The sequence below is a fragment of the Serinus canaria genome, chromosome 3 (genome assembly GCF_022539315.1).
Source record: "Serinus canaria isolate serCan28SL12 chromosome 3, serCan2020, whole genome shotgun sequence".
NCBI classification, from domain to species: Eukaryota; Metazoa; Chordata; class Aves; order Passeriformes; family Fringillidae; genus Serinus; species Serinus canaria.
The window spans coordinates 108088267-108109510 of record NC_066316.1 but is presented as its reverse complement, the minus strand read 5'-3'; the positions used below and the strand labels follow the sequence as shown (position 1 = coordinate 108109510).

At 37.1% G+C, this 21244-nt stretch overlaps 1 protein-coding gene across 6 annotated transcripts in view; it reads right to left on the bottom strand.

Moving 5' to 3' along the window:
• Nucleotides 1–21244, bottom strand: part of SUPT3H (SPT3 homolog, SAGA and STAGA complex component) — a 255169-nt gene that overhangs the window by 64167 nt on the left and 169758 nt on the right. For all 6 annotated transcript variants that reach the window (XM_009095965.4, XM_018921768.3, XM_018921740.3 and 3 more), the window contains 2 exons: nucleotides 20062–20152; nucleotides 18261–18397 (listed from right to left, as the gene is read on the bottom strand). In XM_009095965.4, the coding sequence (XP_009094213.2) occupies nucleotides 18261–18397; nucleotides 20062–20152 (228 nt within the window). The remainder of the gene's footprint in view (nucleotides 1–18260; nucleotides 18398–20061; nucleotides 20153–21244) is intronic.

The window sequence follows — 21244 nt, the reverse complement described above, 5'->3', positions numbered from 1 at the left end:
TAAGTTATTTGGTGTGCAGCACAGCAATCCTCTTGTTAAGCCAAGATTGGGTCTTACAGCTTAGAGGTGAAGTCCTGATTCTGTAGTGTCCCCTGCAAAGCTTCAATTAACATAAATATCTGTAAGGTGCCACCCTACAAACACCTCCCCCAATTTAAGGTTGCACCTAGAATACATGAATAAATAGTTTAGCTCAGCCATTTTCCTTCACAAGTCCAAATCTATCAATTTTTATGATGAAATTGTGTAAGTGTATTCATGAATGTTTGAGAGGAAAACATAAAAGTTAATAAATTAAAACTAAAACACATGGTACTAAATACTCATAGATGTTTTCTCCTTGGCATATGACTGGAGAATGCAAAATTACACGGATTTATTTTGTGTGGTAGAATCTGCTGTAACCAGAGAACAATACAGAGTGGTACTCAAAAATGTATTGCTTCCTTAACACCAGAATCACAGAGACATTTCTCAACTTGTGGTATTTACACCACTGACTCTAATTCTGTGGTTGGGGCTTTAGCCTTTTGGAAAAGCCTTTCTAATTTGATAATTGCAAGACATGGAACTCCAGATAAAAATCACATCATGCAATTCAGGGAATAAGTGAGTCATACACTGAGCTAAAGAGGAAATGCTTCCCTTAGAAAAACAGTGACCAGGAGGAATTGCTTGAGATGTGCATGTCTCCAATAAAAGAAGGATGTGGACTTGCTGGAAACAGTTCCAGAGGAAGACATGAAGATGCTCAGAGGGCTGGAGCACATTTCCTATGGAGCCAGGCTGGGAGAACTGGGGGTGTCCAACCTGGAGAAGAGAAGGCTCCAGGGAGACTTTAGAGCCTCTTCAGAGTCTAAAGGGGTTCCAAGAGAGCTGGAGAGGGACTTGGGACACGGGATGGAGGGACAGGACAAGGGGAAATAGCTTCCTACTGCCAGAGTTAAGGGTAAGGTAGGATATTAGGATGGAATTCTTCCCTGTGAGAGTGGTGAGGCATTGGTATAGGCTGTCCAGAGAAGCTGTGGCTACCCCACAGGCCAGGTTGGATGGCCCTTGGAGCAACCTGGGATAGTGGAAGGTGTCCCTGTCATGGCAGGGTGTTGGGAATGGAAAATCTTTAAGATCCCTTCCAACTCAAACCATTCTGTGATTCTGTGACTTCTCAAAGCAATTTATAACAGAGAGATGTCTCAGCTCTACTGGCTGAAATTGGCTGCTCTTTGAACAGCCTTTTGAACAGTTCACACTTCCTGACCTAAAAGAGAACCAGACTCAAAATTCAGAACTCCTTCCTGGGTTCTGCTACTAATTTGACATCCAAGCATGGCAGAGTAAATGAAGGCTGCATTAATAATATTTAAGGCTCATTTCAAAGATGATGTTTTATTTGATTGATCATAAAGTAGCACAAAGCTTGTGTGTGGTGATGCCACGATGCACCAAAGCTGTGTGTTCCCAGCTTGCACAGGCTGGAGGAGAAAAAAAGCACAGTCAAACCTCACAATGTGCCAGATATGATGAGTAAGGAAAGGAGAATAAAAAAATGATTTGAAAGGAGAATAAAAAAATGATTTGAAAATTGCTGTCTGAAGTGATAGGCTTTGAAGAAAAGCATTATGCTCTTTTTGCTTTCAATTGGGGCTCCCATCACTGAGAACAGAACTTGGCCTGATGTGAATATTTCCTTTGTCAAAAGTTAATTTAAATATTGAATATTTTTATTTTTTTAACTATGCAAAAAATTCTATGCTGTTATTCATTATTGTTTCTTAATTTATTTAAATACAATTTTGTCTTCATAGTAGCCTTATGAAAAATTATCTCCACTATATATATGAGAAATAGAATCATAATAAGATCATTTTCCCAAAGGCAATTTGTTTAATTGGCAAATGCTTCTTTTTTTCACCCTACTTTCTCTTTTCTCTTTCTAATGCTAGAGAGAAAAAAGGAAAACATGAAGATTCTGGGGTTTAACAACATGGTTTAGCATTTGGAATTAAGCTAATTGAAACCATCAGCTAATTTGACTAATTTGGAACAATCTATTTAGTCAGTCTCTTATACCATGCCCATTGATAAATATACCACAAAATATTAAGTGTTTACATAAAACCAAAGAAACATATGCTCTCATTAATTCAAAACAATCCTCACCATCCAAAGCCACTAGATGAGTTCTCTTATTAAACATCCCCATTCCCTTCTTTGGAAAAAAAACCAGAAAAAACCTAAAGAAAAAAAAATTTAAATGCATGTAACTCTCTCAGCAATATTAAAATCAGTTACATTCCATTGTGCATCAGAAGCAGAACAGAAGCTTTTCAATGAAACATCAGTGATATATTATTTAAAAGCAGAAAATTCAAGATTTTAATTCATAAACACAGATTTTTTTAGTTTGGCTAAGACCGGAGCACGAAAGTCAAAGTAAAACTCACTGACTGGTGAAAAACTGTGCAAGTGTAGGCTGACATTCTGTAACACAAACAGCAAAGTAGCAAACATAGTTTTTTAATAGTGACCTCCCCATAATTTTTCTCTTAAATAATCTCACCCATTTCATGGCAAAACAAACCAAAAATTTGTTTAGGGAGCCCCACTGATGAATCCCAGCTCACCTTTGAGAGAAGAAATGGTTCTGCATATCCTGGTCTCTTGCTCTGCTGTGCCAGCACCACCTCCTACTATAGACCCTTCATGCATTTATTAAAAATGAGGTACCATGACAATAGTTTTGATGCAAATTTCTTTTTTTTTTTTTTTAAGTGCTGAGATGAGGGGAAGGAGACCAAAGAGCATCTACTGTATATGGGTTCATTACCATTAGCTTCACTGATAGTTTATCCTGTTTCCTAATGAAAGCAAAAAACCCTCACCGTGTCTCTATTAAAAAGCCATCAGATTTGGTATCCTGGTGACACTTTAAAGAGCACATTATGTGGGAAAACAAAATAAACATTTACCCTGGCAAATGGAAGTGAATTTGGGTTTTGACATACTTGGCAGGAAGGTAGAATTATATTCATGTCAAGTATGCAGAAAAACTAATATAATATTTAAATATTTGCTTAAGTAATATAGAATTTAAACCAATGTTACATTAGAAGTAGCATTTTTGTGAAATATTTTAAAGTTTTTAGTATTGGACATGCCATGAAAGTAATACTTTCAGCTGAAATTTCAGCCTTCTGCAGCCTTTGTTACACACTCGCTTCACTTCTAAGGTGGGAAAGAGTCCTCATCTTCCACTGACAAATTTTTATTTATATTTCCAAGACAAAGGCAGTTCTTGTGCTGATAATGAATATATGCAGCTTTCTAAAGAAACAACCCTGGAGAATCTGAATCTTACAAATATTGATATAATGAGCTAATGTTAACACCACCTCAGCTCAACCCTACAGCAGACTTCTACTGTTCCATAGATGTATGTGATTATTTTAAACATCCTTTAGTTTGCAACAAGACTTGATTCAGTGAAGACAGATCTTCATATCCCTCAAAAAGTACCTGAATGCCAATGACTTCTGAAATTCTCAACTACACTCAATAATGTAGCCCTAATTAATAAATAGAGCTCGCTATGGGATGCTAGTTTTAGTTCCAAAAGTAAGGATTTTGATGTGCTGTCTAAATATACAATTACTGGACTTTTTCTAAATCTGAATTCATATTAGCTGCACATACCCACAAAAATAACTTTTATCAGTGCATCACAACTATAGTTATGAAATTTCAGGTAGAATATTCTGATTTACTAAGAGTATTTTAAAATATTTATTTATGATTCTACAGTTTATTCTATTCCTTTCATTTATTCTATCTATGACTCCATAATTTAAGAAAAAGCTTTGCCTAATTTTACCTCATTTGGAGGCACATACATAACTAGAAAATATCTTGAACATTTTTAAATTGCCAAAATATTATAAAACAGAGCAACAGCACCAGTCTTCAGTGTAATTGCACACTGCAGAATTACATACATTTAAATCACTTTAAAATAATTCATTTAAATGAAACCTGATTTGTAAATTTAATTATGAGCTATTAAACTAACTGCTGGGATTTTCAGTTCTTTTAAATCAGCACAGCCCCTTTGAGCCCCATCATAGGAGAGTCCAAATCACTGCTTTATTTCTAATCATCAATTAAAAGTGTTATAAAGAGTATTCAGAACAAAAAAGGAATTTTGGGGAATTTTAGTTTTCATCTTTCTAATTTGCAGTGTCTGATACACAATTTTTTACGCTGCTTTAATAATGGCTCTTGAATATAATATTCATTCAATCAGTTGGTTACAGAAATAAACATCAGGACACAATACCCTGTATACATTCTTAAAATTGCTTACAGAAAAAGAATCGCTTCCAAAGGAGTTAGCACCTTTCAATTCAGCATGCAAAATATTTAGTCAATTCCAGAAGGGGAAAAGAGATACCATATAGAAAGAATTCTTCTTTTTTATTTTTTGGTTCTACTTTTAAGCTACAGTTGGTTTTTTAAAGGCAGAAATGTTTGAATTCAAGAACTTTGCAAGAGTTCCTCTTGAAAAAAAAGCCTCAGCTTTAATTCCTGTTCAAAATGAGCTATATAAATATTAAATATATGCCACAGTTAAGATTGATATTCCTATTGCTGGTCACTGAAAGCTTTGTAAATTTAATGTGAAAACAAAAATTATTTAGTTTTTGGAATGTCAAAACTTGTTCACATTTCTAGGGATTTCTGACAGCTATTTAGATTTTTTCTGGATATCTAGGCTAACTGAAATGGAGGATTAGAGAGTTTTAGGGAGGTGGGGAGGTGCCAAAGTGAATCAAAGATCTATGAAAAAAGAAATTAAATAGTAACATAGCCCTGCTCAGAAAAATGCAAAAAATGTTTTCAGTTCAAAATATTACAATTAAAAATTAAACATCATTAGGATGCAAAGAACAGTATCTTTAATACCAAGATTCTGAGGCACAGCTTGGAAGGCTGAAGTGTATTTAGAATTAAAGGTGTAGCAACACGAACAGCCACAGTCTGGCATCAATTACTTGACTGTGCTGTTAGAAGCTGCTATAGACTCTCATGCTATCACACATCCTGGAGAAAAATTACTCTTCAGTGGTGGTATCTTGAATTTCTCAGGATTTCTGAATTTTTCTGACATTTTTTGAGTTAAATTTAGCATCTCTTAAAGATGTCAATACCTCTGCAGCGTTTTCGTCTCTTCTTTTAAAATACAGCTCAGGGTACCAAGGCTGGCAAGGCACAAGAGCCATCTCACCAATGCATTCCTCTAAATTCTGGAAGCAGAAACCAGATCTCCAACCTTGAGGTATGTCAAGAGTTAACTCCCCTTTTAAGAAGGGTGTGATTAGTAACTGGAAATCTGCCTGACTTAAGTACATCTGAGGATGCCATTACAATTTTCAGATATAAAATAATTGGCTGATGATACGAGCTGACAGCTAATACATCTACAATAAACACAAAAAAAGTTATTTCCAAACGGATGTAGGGAACGTGTTCCGTTTCCAGACTGTTTGATATGGTCTGTGTAAGGAGTGAGGGCTAAATACCAGATGCTGGATGTTCTACAAGCTTTTTCTGCAGATGTCTGCAGCCTGAGAAAATCAACAGTGCTTTGAATAACACCCCCAGTAAAAGCATCTTCTTGTCAGAGTCGCTGTATGATATAGGATATGGATCCCACACAAGTGGATGAACTGATTTTAAATAATACCATCTGACAATGGGGGAGAAAAAACTCTCAGTAGGTCTGACAAAGTCCTGGAAATGGCTGTTAGCCTTGGGAAATAAAATCCAGCCCACTGACAGAGACTACCCGTCCTTCTTTTGTTTGATCAAATGGAAACCCAAACTTAATGATTGCTTCCGAAGTGCCGGAGGCAAAGTTTCAACAGCACTTAAACACTGCTACCAAGGAGTCCCTGTCCCTGCCCCTCACATGTGCCACTCAAAAGCAGAGTGTGGAAAAGATGTTAAGGAACTATCTGAGAATAAAATACATGCATCAGTATTTTATAAAATACATGCACAGTGTATTTTTTTGTATGAGCACTTTGCATTGCTTTCTTGCCACTGTTCTTGTAGAAATGTCTTCTAGCACACCAGGAGTGCAGCACACACAATACAGACCCCAAAGTAGATCCTGTGTTCTTCCTCATGCTAAAGAAATTCCAAAAGCCTGCCACTACATGCATAAAAATGTTAAAAGAGCTACCTCTGAAAACATAAACCCACACATTCAACTGTGGCCCCCTACTTCACCAAGATCTTACTGAATTCACATGAAATATTATCTAAAATTTCCTCTCTATCCAAACTATTTTTGCTAGTGACAGTATATTATGGTCTTGTCCTCCATGAAAATTTAGGTCTAGTTGTACATGTACTTTGTCAAACCAGAGAGGGAGCAATGACTATTTTTTGTCATGTTTTAAAGTTATTTTAATTCAAATCCCAGATTATTGAAAGGCCCAAATGCTGGTCACAAGAATGTCTGTAAGAATAAACTCTGCATACAAACTCCATGTGCTCCTTACACACCTTTATGTAAGGTAACTATCTGAAAATGAGATATGCTACTGTTTTTCCTGGTTATCCAAATTAAAAGAATCTTTTCTGACCCATTTAATGAAAGTGTATACCTGACTAGGTATCCTCAATTTTTACAAAGATGGAAGAGCAGAAAGAAAGAATAGAGAAGACAAAATTTAAAGTTTGAGGGGCTAAAGACCCAAAAGGAATCAGGCTGCCTTGGGTCAAGTGAATAAACTATGGCTGCATATTACCTGAGCTGTTCTGCAGGAATGTTGTGGATCCTTTTTCTGGTGGATTGGGAGTGGATGCTTCTCCCATTTTGCAACACACAGAGCTTAATTGTATTTTACCATTTCAACAGACACTTAGGAAACTTAAATTTTGCTGCTCCTCGTTCCTTTGCTGCACCAGATGTGTGAAGCCCTCCCCAAGTGCAATTTTGCGCAGCAGCCAGATCATATTCTTACGGAAGAATACAGCAAGCAACATTATAGATAAAATAAACCACAGCAACCGAGACAAAATGAAAGACAGAACACCCTGTTCCTTATGTACATAAAACATCTATTCCAGGAAATACCAGCAGCTACAGATTACAGAAAGTGCAGAAGCTGGAAAGTCCAATTATATGCTACCTAGATATTGACACAGTTCTTAGAAATCTGAGATGGTTTGTCATCTATTTGCTCTATAAAAGCTCTTCTATTTCGACCCCACCAGCCATTTTAATATCTGAAATGGGAAACTTCAGTGCAGGATCATAGGAGGGTAGAATAATTTAATCCAGATAAGTTTTGGGCCTTCCAAAGATCTCTAGTTTGACTCTGCTCGAAAAAGGTCCTATTAGATCAAGTGGTTCAGCACCTTGACCAGCCTCCAAAGATGGAGACTTACTCATCCTTTTTGGCCAACCAGTTCCAACCTTTGATCAGAACAGTTTTTCTCCTATTAGGTATAAGTTCAAGTTCTGTCCTTTACCATGCACATCCAAGCAGGGTCTGGCTCCATCTCCTCCTGTCATTAGTTGGAAACAGCAATGAAATGTCCCTTTTGCCTCCTCTTTTTCAGGCTGAGAAGCTTTTGTCTCTCCGTCTTTCATCATATGTACCCCCTATATTTCTTGGTGAGCCTCTGCTTCAGTATTTCAAAGTCCTTCTTGTACTTGGGAGCACAAAATAGGCCACAGATTCCAGATGTGGTCTCACAAGTGCCAGATCATGGGGAATCATTGTTTCCCTCGACCTGCTGGTAACCTCTGCTGACACAGCCCAGCACGTGGCTGCCCCACACGCTGTACCCTTGCATGGGGTTACAACATCCACATTTACTATTGCTGACCTCTGTGTCAGCCTATTTCTCCAGCCTGTCAACAAGGTCCTTGTGAATGCCAGGCCTGGTTTCCACACATTTGACTGCTTTGGATCGTGACTCAGTATTTATTTGCCATGCAATGAATTACTGCTTTTATTTGGTTTATAAGATCCAGCAGCTAATCACATCTGAGTTGAATGCATAAAGAGAATCATAGAATCTACAGAATAGTTTGGATTGAAATGGACCTTAAAGATTCCTGGTTCCAACTCCCTGCCATGGGCAGGAACACCTTCCACTAACCCAGGTTGCTCAGAGCCCCATGCAACCTGGCTTTGGACACTTCCAGGGATAGGGATGACTTCTCTGGGCAACCTGTGCCAGTGTCTCACCACCCTCACAGTAAAGAATTTTCTTCCTCATATCTAACCTTATCCCGCCTCTGTCAGTTTATGCTTCAAGAAAATGAAGTACAAGGGAAGGCAACTTCTCTGGTTCTGAAATGTCCTGTGCTCACTTCAGTTCCTTCCTGTTAATTTCTACAGAAAATTGATGAAATTAAAATCACATTAACCTGCACACCTTCTATTCTCCATTGAACTTGTGCTCTTATTCTTACTCTCAGTCCTAAAATCACATCCCCTATGAAAAAATCTGCCAGAGGGTCCTATCTTAGGGATAGTCTGTCAGGTTACAAGTGCAGCTTGTAGTAACAAGTCCTATCAGAATGAGCTTTAGAACAAAAAAATGCTGGTATTTCTCATTCCCTAGGAAACAATGTGTTAACTATGGGATTACCTTAATGACCTTCACCTTAGCAACAGATCCTTTGACTTTCCTCATGATATCTAAACATAAGTGTGAATATAGGTGGGAAAGTTTGGTCCCCTGTGGCTTTGCAAATGTGAATAAAAAATGACAACATTTGACCATCATAACTGGGTAATAGGTAATCAAATCTTGTGAAATGCTGGATTTTGGTCTGGAATTCACTGAAAGGAAGATGACAATATGGAGATAGAGACTATTGAGTAAATCGAATGATTCTCAATTTTTTGCTTAAATGTCTGCGGTTCATTAAATCCTCTCTGACTTCAGTGAATTAGTAACATTCACAAAATCCTATGTGAATGAAATCAAATACTATGGACAACATAGCCCAGGAACCAGCAAACTGACCTCTTTATTTCCAAGGAGAAAAACTGCACTAGTCTTGGCTAATCCTGTGGTCAGATGGAAAAACAAAAAAATAAAATGCCAAACCAAAATTAAAGGCAGAAAAAGAAGAATTAAGTATAAAAAAGGAGAGACAGAACAAATCTCTGTTTTGCCCAAGTTCCAGCAGTAGCAAGGTATGACCACTATAACTACAAAACTAGCTTATGATAATTATTTTCTTCAATAGTCATACAGCACACAGTGATCTGTGGCTCAAGCCCTTCTTTAACCAAATGCAACATCTTTGTATTCAATAACCCCTCTATAGATTACTCCCCCCCTTTAAGTGGTGCAATTCAATAGATCTGAGCCCATTTGGCTATATTTAGCTGGTGTGCAGCCTGAAAACTACTTCCAATGCTCCTCTATGCTGTCTGTGTGCTGCAGACTGGCTGGAGCTGCTCTGATGACACACAGTTTGCTCAGTCTGCTGTTAGAGGGCAAATTCCAGTTAGAAAGAAAAGGATTCTCAGTCATTTTGTGGGAGGTATTTGCAGGGTAAACCCACTGGCCTGATTCAAAGCAGGTTTTAGTTCTTGGCTGGAGTTTAATACTGGGAAAGACAGTGCTAATCCCTCAGTGGATATACAGGGTAAGAAAAAGGAAAAGGGCTTCTCTGCTCTACCTGTGATGTCTAGAAATAGCAGATAAATTAACCCTCAGATAAATGAGCCTGGCACAGCCTTAGGCCAAGGGTCTTGCATCAGTCTCCTATGGATTAAGCAGAAAAAAATCCCTTTCCTTTATATTGACTTGTGAGTGTTCTCCCCTCTCTGTTAAACCCAGGACCTCGCCTGTTATACCTCAGACCCTTCTTTTCTGCAGTAGTTGAAACAGAACACCCTCAACTCCTCTCTATTTCATGCCACAGAGAGCCTTCCTCTATTGTCTTCATTTGTTAGAAGGCATTATTTTTTTCCACAGAAAGATTTTTGTGATTTGAAACTTTAAATGGAAGGAAAGAGAAATTCAGGGGTGTCCTGGGGCTTGGTCACACAGTGGCTGACAACCCAAGGTGCTCCTGCCTACAGAGTTTTCCAGATGGGAGTGAGAGGAGCAAGTGGTTGTGAAGATTTCTGCCAAAAATACAGGGTCTCTGTGCTGAGATTTCAGTCTCACTCTTCATAATAGTGTCAGAAAATCTCTTCCTTTCAACAAATAAGAAGTAAGAATCTTACAGAATAATACTGAGCTTGAGATTCTTATATAATTTTAATTTGTGTTACAGCTCCGTGGGTTTTCAGTTTTGTGAATCCTGTGCAAAACAGTCTCAGAAATGGTTTTATGCAAGTGATGAGTTCCTTCTGAAAAACTTGAGAGGACAGAACTGTTCTCAGTGTAGACCTGGTTAACATCTTACCATAAGAAATAAAGACTTGTTGTTTCCTCTTCATTTAAAAAGAACCTCAATATTAGGCTTGGTGGAACTTAAAAGACAGCAATTTGCTACATAAAGGTTCAAAGATCTGAAAAAATAACTTCCACTCTAAAGTAGCTGAGTTACAGCCTGTCTTGCAGACAAGATTTGCATTATTGCACCTCTAAACAACTTCAAAAATACAAATGGCTATTAGCACAAATTTAATTACTTTAAATTACAACAAGAGTTTCAATAACCTCCTACCAATAGGACCTTTGTCAGACTTCAGCATCAATCCTTGCTCCCAATTCAAGAAAGTTTACATAAAAAATAACTCTGTTGTGAGTACCAATACAGGGTGATTAGTAGAGCTAAGCAACATGTTAAACATGTCAAAATACTCTCAGAAGGAGAATGCTTTGTTAGTCTTGTATTTGGCTCCTAATCAAATGCTCCATGGAAATACTGTTTATATGCATGTGTGTCTACATTTAATCACAGATATAAATAATATATATACAAAGTTTCCTTCCAAAATTTGAGACACAGTCATTTGGGTGTCAAAACTACGACAGCCCTGAATCTTCCTCTTCCTCATAGAAAGCAAACAGTGACAAAAAAATACTCAAAGAACTAAAAGACAGAAAAGCAAATAACACCTTGCTCTCCCAGCAAAGCTGCAGTATGAGTAACATTCTCTAAAATGCTCAAAAACCCCATGACTGAAGATCCAAACAAACAGGCCACTCTATGTAACCATAGCAAGTAACCCCAATGTGAGAAAAAGCCAATAATGTTAGATTTAGCAGTGTAAAAATTTGATTGATACTGGCTGTGACAAGAAATCTTTTCCACTCAGGGGCTTTTTCCCATTCCAAAGAGAATGACACAACATTTACAGCCATATAGATAATAATGAAAAACTGTTCCTGTATATTTTCTGTTTACTTTTAACCAATTCAATCACTGCCCAAGAGAAACAGCGCTTTCCCACTATCCCAAACATTCCCAAGCAATGTGTAATCAGAGAAACCATTAATACCACCAGGCTTATTTTTATACCAAATAATGCTTACAGATACTTTGATGCCAAAACAGCAAATTTAGAGTTGAGTTGCTACCAGTTGTGCTTTGCACTCATCTGGAAACACTGTGTGAACTGATGCAGTGGAATGAATTCTTTCTATATTTGCATTCCTAACTTCCATTTTGCAGTATTGAAAAAAAAAAAAAAACCATTGCCTAGAGAATAAAGGGTTTTTTGTTGATTGATGTTTCATCTAAGTTCTTTTTAATCTTGGCATCTGTGTAAATGAAAAGCAGTAGACAGTATATAGGGAGCTGGTGTGACCCTAAAGTCTACTTTATATCATCATTACAGGTTTTTCTTTTATATCAAGGTCCCACAGCACAGATCTTGAATCTCCAAAGAGAATCATCCTGGAAGTACTTTTCTTAACATCTGATGAAGTGCACTTAAATGTAACTTAGATGTTTCTAGGAATAAAAATTGGAAAAAATAAAATTATTTCTACCTCTGATCTAAGAAATTAACTTCCCCCTGGATTTTTTTCCTCTAATTTCTGAGTACAGAAGTCAGCCTAAGTTTCTGGGATGTTTAAACTTTTAGGCAGCTACCACTAAGTGAAATTCAGCCCAACTTGTGGAAGTGATGAATGGAGCTCTCTAAACAGGTCAAGGGAATGGGAAAATGAGATCCTGGTCTTGCTTTCCTCACTGTACCAGGACTCTCATGTCCTTGGCTAGGAACTTTCTCACTCCTCTTTGAGTACCTCATTTAGCCACTATAAATCCTTTTCTACTCTTACTTGGCCAGGCCTCACAGGTGAGGACGATACTGGTTTGCATTTAGGGCTGCAATTATTTAGTCCATTTAAAAAGTAAGATTTCAGGGATTTAATGTTATGGCTTGTCCTTCTGTCCTGCCACTGGCATCCCTTTGCCCGTATTTGCCCATATTATATGTTTGGTAAAGAACAGCACAAAACCATGCAGGGATTACACTATCAAATCTTACCCAAGGATGCATTATTTACTAAGGTGTAGCTGTTAAAATCAAAGAAGGTTTAAGGTCAATAAACTGTGATTCTAAAGAGCAATAATTTATTTGATTTGGGCACAATACTGTGAGATAACAGAAGCCAGCACTCAACTAAATGCAAAGACTCTGTCCCAAAATATAGATTCTGTCAATATGAATCTGATTTCAGCAAGGAAGTCAAAAATAATTATTTGAAAAGAAAAATAGGTATATTATCAAAACTGGAGAGCAAAAGAGACATGCAGTGAGAATTGATGCTTAGTAAAAGAAAACTTCTTAGTTTGTCTTCCAGCATGCAGCTTCTATTAAGTGTGTGCTGTCCCTATTTTCCATATGGGCTTTAAATCAGATGCTCCCTAAAGAGTTATGACCCCCCCTCCCCAGCACCTACACTGGCATAATTTTGGCTGGTGAAATGAGCACAGTGGTACTAAAAGGTTTCAGAGTTCTTCCTAAATCGCTTCCTGCTTGTCTTCTCTGTACATCTTTTCCAAATTTGTATAATGAATTTGAGAACTTCAACACCATCTTTCAGATCCACCCTGAAAAGAAGAGCTCACAGTTGCTTACTTCTGATTTATGCCCTCGAATTTTCACTCTCTCAATTAAAAGACCCCAAGTCCATGTCCTGTCTCCAAGGGCAATCACCATAGAGAAACCTCTGTCCATGCTAATGCTCTCCTAAGAGAGTGGTCACATCCAAACCATGTGGTGGGGAGAGTTCCTGGCCTCTGCCGCCTCCCAGGAGTTTACAGTCATAGAATGTTTTGGGTTGGAAGGGACCCTTACAGGCCACCTAGTCCCTCTGCCCTGCAGAGAAAAGGGTATTTTCCAGTAGATAGATTGCTCAGAACCCCTTGCAACCTCACACTGAATGGTTATGGGCAACCTGTGCCAGTGCCTCACATCATTGTAAAATCTTCTTCCTTATGTCTAAACTAAATCAACCCACCTTTAATTTAAAGCCATTCCCCTTTGTCCCAGCACTTCCCAAGTCCCTCTCCAGCTCTCCTGAAGCCCCTTCAGGCTCTGGAAGGGGCTCTAAGGTCTCCCTGGAGCCTTCTCCAGGCTGGATACCCCCAGCTCTCCCAGCCTGGCTCCACAGGAAAGGTGCTCCAGCCTTTGAGCACCTTCATGGTCTCTTCTGTACCTGCCCCAACAGCTCCTTGGTTTCCTGTGTTGAGGCCCCCAGAGTTGGACATTGTTTGGAACAACATGACCTGGCTCAGGTCAAAGTGTGATCACTCAAAAGCTGATGATGATACTCCAGCAGGAAGGAATCATCTTTGTCACTGTGTAGTTTAATTTTTATTGTAAGTCCAACATATTTCTAAGACTGAAACAGAGTGAACTCCCAGAGCACAATTCCTTGTACCTCAAGATGCAGTTTGGTGTGTTCTGAGGTCTTGTGCGAATACAAATTAACTCTGTCTCAAAAAAGACAAAATTAAACAGGAGTAATTTAAAAAATGTAAAAAACTATATATTCTACCTACACTTTAATGCCATGTACCATCTTTTGCACAGAGCCCATTGCATTGCTGTGAGCTTTAGAGATTTCTCACTAAGACAAGAATACTGGCAAGCAGCAGTAAAAAAATGACATCCACAATGAACCTCCTAGAATAAAAATAGGTATCTGTAGTTTTTAAATATCACTTCAGTAACTGAATTTATATTTAAATATCAATTCAGCAATTCATAGGACAGTAGACCTTAAATCATAGACTCATAGAATCATCGAATAGTTTGTGTTGGAAGGAACCTTAAAGATCACCTAGCTCGAACCCCCCCTGCAAAAGAACCAGAAAGTAGGGATTTAACTTAGTTTTTTACCATTTTGCTGGCTTCAAGCTTGCTTTAAGGTAGTCTATTCTTGTAGGGAAGTTATCTTCCCTATACTGTTTATTTAAACTTGCAATGTACTATGAAAGCATTATGGTAGCTACTGCAACTGAATTATTGCCATATAACATGTGAGTGTTGGAAATGTATCCCTAAACTAGCAGTCAGAGTGACAGATGAATGGTGTTTCCCCTAATCCTATGGGAACAGAAGTGAAACAGAGCACTCTCAGCATGATGCTCTATGAATTCTTTTGTGTGTCAGTCCAGACTTCTGATGGGAAAACTTTTTCTTGGGGGAGAGAGAGCATTAAAGCTATAAAACAAATGATAAAAAATGGGTATTTACAGAATGAGAGATATGTCAGCTCTGTAGTGATGTTGACTGAAGTTTTTAAATAGCTATGCTTGATTTAATGGCATGACATGGAGAAAACGACAGTGGCTCTCACAGGAAAAAAAACAGCAGGACTGAAGTTACCATTCACAAAATCACAGCCAAACCTGCACTTGGTTTAACTATGGTCAGAAACCTGAGAGGTTCAGAGGAGCAACATAAGGACACAAGCACCTAAAACTCCAAGTCTACTCAAACTGCAGTATAATGAAAAATTCAAAGATTTTAACTGAACAGGGGCATTTTTGCCCCACCAATTCAGCCACATCCCACAGGAATACCACCTGTCCTCACTAAATGATTGTTAAGAGTCAGAGCCATCCTCCTGCAAGGTTTCAGTTACTGTCATAGAATAGGCAAAGGAAGCGAAGTTGAATTCCCAAGCACCACCAGCTCTGGCTATTCCACAGCCCAATCTGTGCAATAAAAAAGGAGTGTGGGTAGATTGCCACCACATGTGTTATTCTCAAGAGACTGGCACACACTATGCAGACCAGTTCTAAGATCCATCTCTCCTACACATGCACAGTTCAGTTACATGCAGGAATGAGAATCACTTTTTCCATCTATAAATGTTCTTACTCTGAGCAGTGTGTCACTGGTGCTTTACTGTTGTCTCAAGAGAGCAGGATAGGAACTGCTATGAAGTGAGACAGAGGTGCTATTCCAGTTTTTATTTTGTTTTAATTTTGCCAATACAGTTGGCTGTTTTGCCTCTACGTAATGCTATTATTGCAGTTTTTATAAAAAGTCATCTTATCACAATGTATTGATAAAAAAATCATGTGTTATGACAACGTAGTGTGAAATCTGTTCTTAATTTCTGCCCCGTAGAAAGAGTATTTTAAGAGTATTCCACCTTGGATCAATGTCCCTTTGTACATTGCTGGTATTACTGATCCAGAGACATTCCCTTTGCTTCAAATTAAAATCATGGGATACATCAGTAAATTCTATAGAAGACAATCCTAGATAAGTGTCCTTTGCTTTTAATATGGCAGTGCTAGAGGCTGTATTTCAGTCAAAGAAGTGTAGAATTGTTTGCTCTCCTTTAGTAGTATCCTAAAGTGGCTCAGAGCTTTCCTGACTCCTCTGTGGTACAGAAATGGTATGGACCCCACAGCACTGCAGGCAACAACATGAAGGCTTAGCTCTAATTTTATGAAATGCTTTGGAAGGAATGAGTATAAACAATATTTGCATTTTGTATCATAACTGAAACCATACTGCTAAACAATCATATCCTGCTTAGCCCATAATGACATCAGAAATACATGTTTATCATCTATTCTGGACAGCTTAGCATGATTTTGGCCCAAGGCAGAGTGGAACTGAAATCATTTACGGTTGTCCAAACCAAGATAACCACACATTTCTGAGGTAATTGATACCTAAAAGGAACACTGCCCTTAGATTGAAGTTCATGATTTAACTACACTAATTCCTTAAAAAACCCTGTTAAATTGTCTATTGGATTTCCTCCAGAATTTAGTGTGGATTAAACAATCTACTGAAGAAAGAAAATGTGATACAGGAGATTAGCCCATCCACTAACAACTCTTCCTTTAGGAATGGATCACATTTCCTACTATCTTTGCTTCCTTTCCACTCACCTTAAAGTGACAAGAAAATCCCAAACAAAACAAAGCCAAAATATGTTAAAAATTTTGAGTAGCATGTTTCAACCAGTCTTTCATGTTTTGTCTTTAGATTTAGAGACTAATAAGAAAGCAAGTAGATAGTACTGGCTACATACCCATATATAATTCCTTAATGTATTCTAAAATAAGACCTTGATTTTATTTTTCTTTTTTTTAAACATAGAAACAGGTCAAGAGTTCACAAAATGTAATGAAGTCAAGCAAGAGAGAGAAGAATTACTTTTTATATTTAATGCACAGACACACTTCAGTTCATGGATTACAGTCTAGTTACAAAACCCAAAACATATACTCAAATGAAAGGCAAATATTTGATTACAGACACATATTCCCCAACAGACAAACATAGATTCAGATTTGCCATTGTTTACAACAGAGAACTTCATACTTTTATCAATTTCTGTAGTTTTTCAGACCTGAAAAATACTATACTGTAAGAACAGAAGAGAGTGCAAAGTCAAGCACATAACCCATTCATTCAGAAGAATGCTGTTATCTATTTCTGTGTGCACAATCTCAAAGGATTTGCTTGCCTTTATTTAAAACACAAAATTTTGCATAAATAAATAAGAGGTTGAAGAAGAGAAACCACCAGTTTCCAAAATACAAACAGTGGTTGGATACAACTGTTCAAGGACACAAATTCTCAGCTGGGGGGAAATGGGACTTGTTCCTAACCAAATTCTTAGAGAGAAGTGGTTCTTCATTAGGTTTTGATTTCTTCCCACTGCAGGGCAGAAAGGAGCAGAAAGCAAACTGGAAATGCCAGAGTTCTGAAAAGAGGCTCCATTAAGAAGAAAGAAAGTAGCAACTAGCACAGGATAAAAATTCCATTATTTCTTATAATTTTCCATGAAATCCTGAAAAAGAAATGAAGCCCTAATAGCCAAATATTAAATATAAAAATATTATCAAACACATGAGCCACCTCAGCATTGAAAGGGAACTCAAAACAAAGCCCCCAGCTTCCAGCACTGAAAGGGTAATGAAATCACCCTACATATATCAAATTTCCAACAGTCCTGTCCACTATGTTGATGTCTGAAAATGGATGGAAATTGGCTCAAATACTTCTCTGGAATTGTGAGTGTGCTCCCAGCAAAATTTTGCCCTTGACATTCAGTTGTCTACATAAAACATGAGGAAGAATTGAGCAACTGATTATGAAGAAGGGTGAAAAACTTTACTCTGCATTTACTGTGGACCAGATTACCAAAAAAACAGGGTAGTCCTGCCCACCCACAGAAAATTAGTCAAAACCACAGACTTCCATGCTGACACAGCTACACTACTTTTCAATCCCACCCAGCTTTATGGGAGTCATGTAGCACTGCATTTTTTTAACATAGACAAAATTTTTCATAACTACATAGTACAGAAAATAGGACTCAAAAGGATGGAGATAAGAATTTATACTCAAGCATTTTTGCACAGAATATTTTAATTTCATCTGTGTAACACTTCATTGTATTATATGAAGAGTCCTCGAATGCTATTGAAACAATTTGCTAAGAAGATAAATAATAAGAAAGGAAAATACTGTTCTGAAAAATGTGCATGGAATGTTTATAAATAGAATTTGCTTTCTACAGGAAGGAAATAAAAATACACAGCAGACAGAAAGATCCATAACTACCCTTCTGTAATCTTCCTTCTCAGCATGTGTGCTTAGATATCAAGAAACACTTGAAGGAATAGGAAAAATATGGAAATAGGATTTCTTTAGACCATCTGGGCAAAAGAAAAAACATGTAACAATGATTTAATGTGTAGCATGAGAAAGGCATCAGAGCAGCATGATGTTTCACAGTTTCTCTGCTGGGTATCAGTAAAAGGAAAGAATTACCTCCATGCGCTCCTGCTTGACATCATCAATCTCATCATCTTCAAACATGGCCAAGAGCTCTCCAGTCTGGTCAATGGAGTTGAGGAAGTCCTGGGCCAGCTTCTGCCGCTTGTTGGTGTTATTGCTGTTGAATTTGTCTTCACAAAGACAAGCAAAGAACAAAAAACTTAACTTATTTGGCTTCTCCAAACATCACTCAGAGTGACATGATTTAGAACCAGTACCGAGCAGAAAAGGCCTGTTCTTTATTGTGCCCCTCACACAAGCTGTGCTACCTGAACAAGGTGATGTCACTGTTCTGCTCCAGTAATAGCAAAACATCATCTTTAGTATTTTTCAGTATAACCAAATAGTTTTTTATAATCTAGAGAAAACTAATCTGCTGCCCATATATCATTGCATCTCACCAAAGAACCCACAGTGGACACAGCTCTAGAGGAAACCACCCCTCTTTGGTAGAAAGAACTTGAGTCACAGAGCAGAATACATTGAGGAAATGTTCTTCCCTGAACACATGCAGAACATCCTCATTACCTACAGTCTCAAGCAAACTCTAACATGACCACTAAGATGCAATTCCAGAGGTGATGGACCATTGATCTGCAGTAAAACCTGGAGAATGCTGGCAAGATGATCTCTGTTGTTCTAAACAGCAGAGCACCTATAAAGGCATTTAATTCACAAAAGAAAATTAATGGCTTGAATTGGCAAAGCCTACTAGAAAAGGCATTCTTTAATTCCAGGATAAACTGCATTTAGGAAGCTTTTCATGAACATCTAAAAGGCTAAAGAGAATTGTTTACTTGCTTTAAATAGTGACACAAGCTAAAGTATCAAAACCCCAAAGCTGCCAGGTAAGAAGCTGTTCTGCAAGGTTGCTTGCACACACAAAACATGAAAATAAAATGCCACAGGCAAATTAAATCTCAAATGAGCTGACAAAAACTTCTCCACTGCTTGATGAAGTCAAAGCAAGAAGTACAATGTTTACCTAGCATCAATGTGGATGCTCAGAGGAACCAAACACAAGGAATTCATTGTACAGGAAAAAAATAATAAAAGACTCTGAGAAAGAAAGTTTAATACAGAAAGTTGTGTGTGGACATTGCTAGATGTTATAACAGAATGGTAAGGTTTAGATATGCCATGACAAGTTTTACCTTAACTTTTTACAACAGAAATGTTAGTTCTAATATCAATATAAATCAACAAAACTTTAAACCAGGAAACAATATGGCATAAATTAATATATTATTAACTCAAAGCACTTTTCTTTTAAATGCACTGGTAATAAAAACTGTGACTTCCTCATGGAATGCAGAAACAAAAGTGTTTCCCATTATTTAAACTAGAGATTTAAAGTATAAAATGTTAAACCACACTGAAATAAACCACCCACATCATATATTAGTGTTCAGTAACTTCACATTATAAGGGTTTAATTTCTTAAAGCATGTCAAAACTATCAATATCAAAACCTTTTGATAATAATTTAACAAATGTTCATTCAATTGCAGGTAGTGCATTTAAAATACAGATGCTGAAATCAATAAGCCCTTTAATCAGGACCAGTTTCTTACTTCAACAGAGCTCTGACATTAAAGTCGTACTGTTCATCTGGAGGGTAGATGCAAATGCTTACATATTTCAAATGGAAAAGCAGAGATTTTCAGCAAATTTCCTCTAAAGAGACTATTTTTGTGTCTCTATTAAGCCAGACATTAATACTTTGCATTGAGCTGTTCAGCATTTTTACAAGACATCAAGCCTCTCCCAAATTAAGTAATTTCTTTTTTACTACCTTCGAGGAGGTCATCTTCTTCTATTCCTTTGACAATTTTAGATTTGTAGTCTCGAAAAAACATGTATTTAAGTAGCCTTCGAAGCTTCTTCTATGAGGAAAAAATACATTTCTATAAATGACTATTACATAATTATTTCTTATTTAATAAACTTTGCAACACACAAACATACAAATGTGTAGCACATTAATCAGTAAATATAGCTTTTCAAATATTTCTAATTTTAGATTCTGCAGAAAATCCATACATAGAAAGTACCTTGGAACAGTAGCAAATCCATATTAAATGGTATTTATTTGAGCTCTTTGGTACTTTGCTGTGAGACAGAAATGAGTTTGACTTTCAGAAAGGAGAAATTCAGATATCGGGCTTCTTTATGAAACTCTAAAATGTTTGCTTACTTTGGAAACTCTAGGCTAGAAAAGCACATTTCATTGAACTTTGACTCCGTATCAACCACTGTTTTCAGAACAGCCTTACAGCTTTTATCAGATAAAGAAACTGCAATTTATTTTCATGTTTTAGTAGGGTTTAATTTTGAAATAGTTTTGTTCATTAGGTTTCACCTGTCAAATGAGGAAAAGAAAAAAAAAGGAGAGAAAAGGGTGAGAGAAAAAGGGAAACTAAGGAAGAAAAGGACATAAAGGAAGAATAAATAATGTAATTAAAAATAGTTGACAATTTTTAAAATAATTATTAACTGTGAGGAAAGAATTTTTTTTTCTCTTCTTGACCTGCTCTACTTACTGTTCAGAGAAAGCAAGGCCATACCTAAATTTGGAGATTTCAGTGGTATAAAACACAAGAAAAATATTATAAAATATAATAAAGAGGGTTTATAGACAGTCTAAATAACAAAACTGTAATGATTTCATTGGCAAATATCACATTGACACCCTTCATAAGCAGGGGGAAATCAGAATTATTGATTCTTAATTAAAGGGACATAAAGTATAGGGATCAATATTTATATCTTACTAAGAAATTGTTTTGAGCTCTAAGGCATACAATATACCCTAAAGCTTTAGGAAAAAAAATTGATAATTTAAGCTATAGGAAAAAACAATTATTATTTCAGATAGTACAGAATGATTCTAACATGCTTGATCACATATAATTGCGAGCAGCTATACTTTTAAAATAAAGGTATTCATGATGATGGATTCCTTTACATAGGTTAAG